The sequence below is a fragment of the Helicoverpa zea genome, chromosome 18, assembly GCF_022581195.2.
Source record: "Helicoverpa zea isolate HzStark_Cry1AcR chromosome 18, ilHelZeax1.1, whole genome shotgun sequence".
NCBI lineage: Eukaryota > Metazoa > Arthropoda > Insecta > Lepidoptera > Noctuidae > Helicoverpa > Helicoverpa zea.
The window spans coordinates 5,915,589-5,922,963 of record NC_061469.1 but is presented as its reverse complement, the minus strand read 5'-3'; the positions used below and the strand labels follow the sequence as shown (position 1 = coordinate 5,922,963).

Sequence of the window (7,375 nt, the reverse complement as noted above, 5' to 3'; positions counted from 1 at the left end):
GCGATTACGCAACAGATTTCGTTAATTCTGTTGTGATTTTAATACATCAACTAATAAGAGTTTCGTGTCAGAGGTTAATACAGTGATAAAGATAAAGAAAGTATAACATTATCGATATTAAACACACGGCATTGTGATCTTTGAGTGGTATAAAACGGGGTTTCGGCAGGCTGGTCGGCACAGTTGGCGGCGGTTCTGGCAACGATGAAGACTGTCTTGATCCTTTCGGGGCTTGTGGCCCTGGCGATGGGCGTAGCCCTCCCTAAGCACCATGAAATCCAAGTGAAACCTGGTAAGAACTTATTGCATTTCGATTTCATGTATTTTTTTCATATTTACTAATTCTTTCACGTGGAAATGTATCAGTTTATATAGACTTTGCGATATCTTATAATCTGCTTCCAATAGCAGAAATTGTTTTTTAGTACCTTAGTGCTATTGACTCGAAAAACAACGTAGATCTTTAATTATTCTATCATTATATCTACCTATATATCATACCTTATCCATTTAAAACCCTTTTTCTGGCGGGGTTATTTCTACATCAGAAAATATACTTATTTCTTCTGAGGTTTCAATACAATGTGTGGATTTACGAAATTAACTTCATATACTTTTTCACCTCAGAAACGTTTAAAATATATAAACTATTCATTATGGGTTCTTGCACCTTTGATGTACATTTTAGTCAATATTTAATTGTCACAACAGTACAAACATAACACACAGGTAAAATACGTAGTATATCAAAGTTTGGTTTGTCAAAACTTTAGAGCCTTTTTACTTATGTCCTATTTATTTTAACCCTTTATGTACACAGTAAACAGAAGAAGAAGTAAAATCAAATAGTACAAAGGTATCTGTTTCTTTTACTTACAGTTGATGCTGCTTTTGCCGAGCACCAGAAGAAGATCCTTACCCTCTTTGAGCACTCGGAACAACTTGACGTTCACGCTGAATACTACAAAGTCGGCAAGGAATACGACATTGAAGCTAACATCGCCGGTTACACTGTGAGTATATTTCAATTAATTATATACAGTCAAAACGGATCAAATTATATAGTTTCTATATGCAATTTCTAAGATTCCCATACAAAACCTAAACATTGCATTTTGCAGGAAAAACATGTGGTTGAAGAATTCTTACAGTTATACAGAACTGGATTCTTGCCGAAATTCCACAAGTTTTCCATCTTCTACGAAAGGTTGAGGGATGAAGCTATTGCCCTATTCAAGCTGATGTACTACGCTAAGGACTTCGAAACCTTCTGGAAAACCGCCGCCTGGGCCAAGGTTTGGCTGAACGAAGAGCAGTTCTTATACGCGTACTACATTGCTGTGGTCCAGAGGGAAGACACTGAAGGCATTGTTCTCCCAGCACCTTATGAAGTTTACCCACAGTTCTTCTTCAACAAGGACATTCTGTCTAAGATGAACGTCATCAAAATGCAGAATGGATTGTTCCAATCTGATTTTGCTGCTCAATACGGCATTGTCAAGGAAAGCGACTACTACGTGTACTATGCCAACTACTCCAACGCCTTGACCTACCCCAACCAGGAACAGAGACTGTCATACTTCACTGAAGATGTAGGCTTGAACGCTTACTACTTCTACTTCCACTCACACATGCCTTTCTGGTGGAAGTCTGGCAAATTAAGCGCATGGAAGGATCGCACGGGAGAATTCTTCTTCTACTACTACCAGCAAATTCTGGCTCGTTACTATTTGGAGCGTCTTACCAACGGTTTGGGAGATATTCCTGAGTTCTCCTGGTACTCCGAATTCAAGACTGGTTACTACCCTCTACTGTCTGGAAACTTCTTGCCTTTCGCTCAAAGGAGTAACAACTACAACATCCACTCTGAGAAGAACTACGAATACATCCGTTTCCTGGACACCTATGAAAAGACGTTCTTCCAATTCTTGCAGAAGGGAGAATTCAAGACCGTAAGTAGCAACACTTATGTTTTATGTAGTGATCAATAACATAAGTGGTCGAATTATCTGACCTTTTATTTGTACTTACTTTCAGCCTGAGAAGGAAATGAACTACGTCGGCAACTACTGGCACATGAACTCAGACCTGTACTCCGAGAAGAGCAACAAGGACTTGCACCAGTACTCTTATGAGATCATCGCCCGTCACGTGCTCAGTGGCAGCCCCAAACCTTTTGACAAGTAAGTTTTTACGACTAGGTATTTTTAAGCTTTTTATGATTTAATTTCATTCACAATCAATAATTTTAATGTTAAGAAATAAGTAAACTAATGATGTGGTTAATTCATATTCGTTCTTTTGTTTAAAGGTACACCTTCATGCCATCCGCTTTGGACTTCTACCAGACCTCAATGCGCGACCCTGCATTCTACCAGCTGTACCAGAGAATCGTCGACTACCTTATTGCTTACAAAGAATATGTCAAGCCTTACTCTTACAATGACCTCCACTTCGTCGGTGTTAAGATCAATGACGTCAAAGTCAGCGAATTAATCACATACTTTGATTTCTTCGATTTCAACGCTACTAACAGCGTGTTCTACAGTCAAGAAGAGCTCAAATCCTACCCTACTGGTTTTGTGATCCGCCAACCTCGCTTGAACCACAAACCGTTCACTGTTTCTATTGACCTCAAATCAGATGTAGCGTCTGACGCCGCATTCAAAATCTTCATTGGACCCAAATACGACCAAAATGGATACCCTGTCAATATTGAAGAGGACTGGATGAAATTCTATGAACTGGATTGGTTCGTGCAGAAACTTGCCCCAGGTGAGAACAAGATTGAGCGTAAATCCAGCGACTTCACCTTCTTCAAGGATGACTCCATCCCTATTAACGAGATCTACAAGTGGTTAGACCAAGGCAAGGTTCCATACGACATGTCTGTTGTACCTGACAACATGCCTAGGAGGCTGATGCTGCCGAAGGGTACCAGCGGTGGATACCCATTCCAGTTGTTCGTGTTCGTATACCCATACAACGGAGTTAAGAAGGGAGAAGACGTGTTCCAGAACTACATGTCAGACAACAAACCTGTCGGTTATCCATTCGACCGCCCTGTACAAGAAGCTTACTTCAGGCAGCCCAACATGTACTTCGAGGATGTAAAGATCTACCACAAGGACGCGTATTTACCTTATGAGATGAACATCCCCTCTTACTTCCTTAACCATAAGTAAGATGTTAAATATGTCAACTTGAGTAAAAATAGAAACCGTAATTAAATTGAAATAAATATTGTAATAAGTAATACAATACTTTTATTCCTTTCTCCTTTATTCAAATAGTTAAAACGGTTCTTACAGATACCATCATGTAAAATTCCTGCCAGTTTATCATACCGCATAAGTTTCTTCTTCTTCAATAAAAAAACATCACTTTAAGTAATTATGTGGAAACTAGAAGTCAAAAGAAACAGTCTTTAGGTATTCAGGAAGTAGGTCGAGTAGCGTAATAATTCACACAAAATAAAAGTAAACAACATTTAAAATGTATATGTAATATAACAACATTAAAAAAGACAGTATCCAGAAACATTAATCTTAATAACTATATTATTGTCAAACAGATCACATTCACTTACGTATAAGAAAACCCAATATTCAGATCAAACAAAATATGCAATTCAATGCAAGTGAGGAGAAAAGAAGCCATTCTTTTCTACATTGTTTTTCTTATGATAAATTGTAATGTTGTAAAACTTATAATTTGGAGCATCATCATAGTAGTCTACTGCTGGCCTGTCAAAAGGAAACCCTAGAGGCTTGTTATCTATATCGTTCATTAAATCTGCGAAAAACTTGTTGGCTGAATAAAACTCATCCAAATATTCATCAGCTGACGTTATCATAATAAATAAAGTAAGGTTCAGACCTTTTTCTAAGCCTCTGGGTATTATTAAGTTCTCTGGGAACTTAAACATATTGTAGTTATTAATCCTATCTTTTAGTAACGACGATCCTTCCATATTGTAGAACTCATCATTGGAGAATTTATTTGAGATCTCAGGTGACCATGTTATGGTGTTTAACCCTTCTTCAAAGGAATATGCGAACTTGTCAAGTTCAAAGAAGTGTGAGTATTCTTCCCAACAACTGTCAGTGCATGGAGGTCCGAGGAACAACCTGACGATAGTATTTTTAATTCCTTCACAATCAACTGTGAAGTTCAATTCAAATTTGGAATGTTTTAATCTTTTTTGACGCGCGGTTATCGTCAGCGGTATTTTGGAATGTGGGGAACTCTTTTTGATTACAGCATTGTTTATATTAAACTGATAATAGTCAAAATATGTGGTTATTTTTGGAATTTCCGCATCGATGATTTCACAGCGTTTTAGTGAATGTTTTTGTAGATTAACAGGTTCGATGGACTCTTTGTACTCGGTGAAGTAGTTGAGAACAAATTGAATCATATACCAGTAGATGGGATCTCTCAATGCCGTTTGAGGATGGTGTAAAAGAGATGGCGCAGGGTTATACCTATAAAATAGGACAACAAGTATTATTTTTATAATATTGTTTTCTTTTATCAATGTAAGTTTATCCAAGAGTGATTAACTTTACAAGCAATCCACAAGCGAATGGCTAAAAAAAGAGTGGAAGAATTCTACGCTTTACTTTAGTAAATATAGTTATTGTCTACGACTTGATGGTACCTATCTCTTATGTAACTATCATTTAAATAAGAAGTATCGTATACAATATAGTGACAGGATTGATATCGATAAGATCTTGTAATTTCATAAATACTTACTCATCAATAGGATATCCGTTCCCTCCGTATCCAAATAATGAACGCACGATTTTGGAAATTCTTCCCACTTCAAAGTTACCTCGAAACAGTCTGGTCAGTAGTTTGATGTAATTGTCTTCCGACAGCCTTATGGGAGACTTATTTTCCTGAAAAGAGATACATTATGATATTAACACTACTTTCTTTATGGTAATCTTCTGATTTTTCGTATCAGATAACGATGTTGAAAATGATGTGAACTAAAAAATATTTTCTTCTTTTTCGCTCTGTCAAATGATTAAATAAAACATGTCTTACCATCATAATAATTCCCCTAGACATACATTCTCTGATTGCAATATCAATTGCCTTAATTTTAGCTCTATCTTCACTCCAGTCACCAATTGTTCCAGATCTGCTAGGAAAGGGCAGTCCATTTTCATGAATGAGGTATGGTTTAAAATCACCAAAGTCATTTTTCTTTGAATTATTTTCTTGACGCAAATGCTCCTTTTCAAGATAAAGACGAGCGGCAAGTTGTTGATGAATGTAGTAGTAATGCTCATCATTTCTAGAATTAAGTGCATACAGTCTATGACGGAACATCCAATACGGATGTCTAAGATGTACTCCGTAGTAGTAGCTGTTCAAAGAAATATCTTCTCTAAAGTAGTTTAACAGCTCTTCACCTCCATTCTCAGGCAAATTCCAACCAGAGTAATTACTGTTAATCGTGACAGTATCATAATTTTTGAAATACTGATCTACATACGCTTCCTCTGTTATATCTATATTGTTATATAGATAGTTACTAATCTTCATAGCTTTTAATATTGTTTCACCGTTGACAAAGAAGTTGGGTTTTGTGATAAAAGGTGGTGAAAATGCTGACGTATCAACATGTTTGTCTCTGTATATCATGTTCAATTGTGTAGCATATGCAACTAAGTCCTCATTTAGTTCATCAAAATTAAATAATTTCTCAGCATTGTAGCCTGCATCTTCTGCACCGTGGAGTAGTTCAAATAGATGGCTAGCTGCTTCTTGCATATTATCATCGTAGATGTTAAACGTAAGACCTTTCATTGTGGTACCTTTCTTCACTAAATTTTTAAAGATTTTGTAATCGTCATTGTACTGGAAAAATATTGTTTGGGTTACAATTATTTATTGAACACAATTTTTTGAAAGTATTACCTATACAATAAAAAACTACTATACTTTCAAAAAAGTAGTATAAAGAAAATTCATTGTTTACCTCTAGAAGTTCATAAAATATATTTCCTGTCCTATGTGGCTGTCTCTCTCCTTGAGCTGCGTAACCAGGAACAATGCCCATTAGGGGCCCATCAACATCCACGGACAGCTCTGGAGGAAATACAACAAAATGATCTTAATCATGTAGAACCAATTATAATCCACTATACAGGAGATTTAGTTAATAAGTATTCTATTTTGAGAATCACTTAAACAAGTTTTTTATTTCTCTTCCACCAATTGTTTTATGCTCATACTTTGCAAATTACCTGTGAATTATTTTAAGCGATTTATGTAGACAAGATTCAACGCACAGCGCTGAAATAATGTAATTAGAACACTCATAATTCATTAGTGCTATAATCATAACGATGACCCTGACATTAGGAAGTCCACTTTATTTATAGGATCATTTTATTTGCAATAAAACATTCACATACCTCCTTCGTTCACCATTCCACGGAATTCGTCCGATGGTGCAGATATAGACATTCCCACAGACAGAAGCCATAGTAAAAGGGTAAATTGAAACATCACAATAGCCAACACTGCAGTCAACTAGTGCTGATAATAGTTACACATGGCTTATATGCACACGAGGATTCATAACGGTATTTCTACTGATCCAATTGAGATCCTGAGGGTCGCTTTAATGGGTATAATTTTCATTGTACACTTGTGGTCACATTGTTGACAGCTTCACGCCTTATATTTGTAATTATGAGTTTTATAAAGAGCCAGTTTTAGTGCTAGATATGGTCTTAGAAGTGTTGAGAACTAAGAACTAATGATGTGGTTTAGAGTATGCGCACACTGGAGGCTTTTTGTCGGCCGATAGTTTGTTTGGGCTCATAAATCAGTATGAAGATGAATGGGTAGTACGCACATAACAAAGATCAGACATTTATCAGCCGGTATAAAGACCGACTGAAAACTTCGATTGGAAGATTTTATAAAAAGAAAATCTATCAAGCATCGGGTCAACTGTCGGCCAACTGTTTAGTCTGCAGAGAGTATTTTCTGTTTTTACTGTATGTGTGCAAAACTTACGTATTTACAAAAACTGTTCCATCTCGTCCCATACTGTCTTGAAAAAAAAAAACATTCATTGACATTGTTTACTTACATCAATTTATTATAAAAGTACCTATGTTTTCTTTTTAGGAGAATTTTGAGAAATCCAATTTGTACTAGGTATGTCATCGAGATATCATGGTCAAGCTACCAATCCAGTGCACAGTACAAATTGTGTTCAACTAAAATAGCTTTCCTGCCAGGGTCAATTAGTTCATAATGGTAATTATTCTGAGACTAATCCTCTACACTGAAATCCATAGCCCGTTGTGTACCATTGACATAGGCATACTGTCGATATTGA

At 36.4% G+C, this 7,375-nt stretch overlaps 2 protein-coding genes across 2 annotated transcripts; one reads left to right on the top strand and one right to left on the bottom strand.

The window, feature by feature from the left end:
- Window positions 1–201: 201 nt before the first annotated feature.
- LOC124638687 (arylphorin subunit alpha-like) lies at window positions 202–3,256 on the top strand. The gene is made up of 5 exons (XM_047175702.1): window positions 202–292; window positions 880–1,013; window positions 1,122–1,952; window positions 2,038–2,183; window positions 2,312–3,256. Exons 1-5 carry the CDS (start codon window positions 205–207, stop codon window positions 3,183–3,185), a joined length of 2,073 nt encoding a protein of 690 aa, XP_047031658.1. The 5' UTR covers window positions 202–204; the 3' UTR covers window positions 3,186–3,256.
- Window positions 3,257–3,474: 218 nt separating this feature from the next.
- LOC124638688 (arylphorin subunit beta-like) lies at window positions 3,475–7,072 on the bottom strand. Its single transcript, XM_047175703.1, has 5 exons — window positions 6,438–7,072; window positions 5,999–6,108; window positions 5,059–5,877; window positions 4,762–4,907; window positions 3,475–4,487 (listed from the first exon to the last, which is right to left on the bottom strand). Exons 1-5 carry the CDS (start codon window positions 6,529–6,531, stop codon window positions 3,632–3,634), a joined length of 2,025 nt encoding a protein of 674 aa, XP_047031659.1. The 5' UTR covers window positions 6,532–7,072; the 3' UTR covers window positions 3,475–3,631.
- Between the last annotated feature and the right edge of the window lie 303 nt (window positions 7,073–7,375).

Excerpts from the sequence above, each read along its gene's own strand:
- LOC124638687 (XM_047175702.1), top strand. The coding sequence starts at position 205 with ATGAAGACTGTCTTGATCCTTTCGGGGCTTGTGGCCCTGGCGATGGGC. Across the intron at positions 293-879 it reads TGAAATCCAAGTGAAACCTG|TTGATGCTGCTTTTGCCGAG; the intron begins GTAAGAACTTAT and ends TTTTACTTACAG. Across the intron at positions 1,953-2,037 it reads AGAAGGGAGAATTCAAGACC|CCTGAGAAGGAAATGAACTA; the intron begins GTAAGTAGCAAC and ends ACTTACTTTCAG.
- LOC124638688 (XM_047175703.1), bottom strand. The coding sequence starts at position 6,531 with ATGTTTCAATTTACCCTTTTACTATGGCTTCTGTCTGTGGGAATGTCT. Across the intron at positions 6,109-6,437 it reads TGGAATGGTGAACGAAGGAG|AGCTGTCCGTGGATGTTGAT; the intron begins GTATGTGAATGT and ends TATTTCCTCCAG. Across the intron at positions 5,878-5,998 it reads TATTTTATGAACTTCTAGAG|TACAATGACGATTACAAAAT; the intron begins GTAAACAATGAA and ends ATATTTTTCCAG.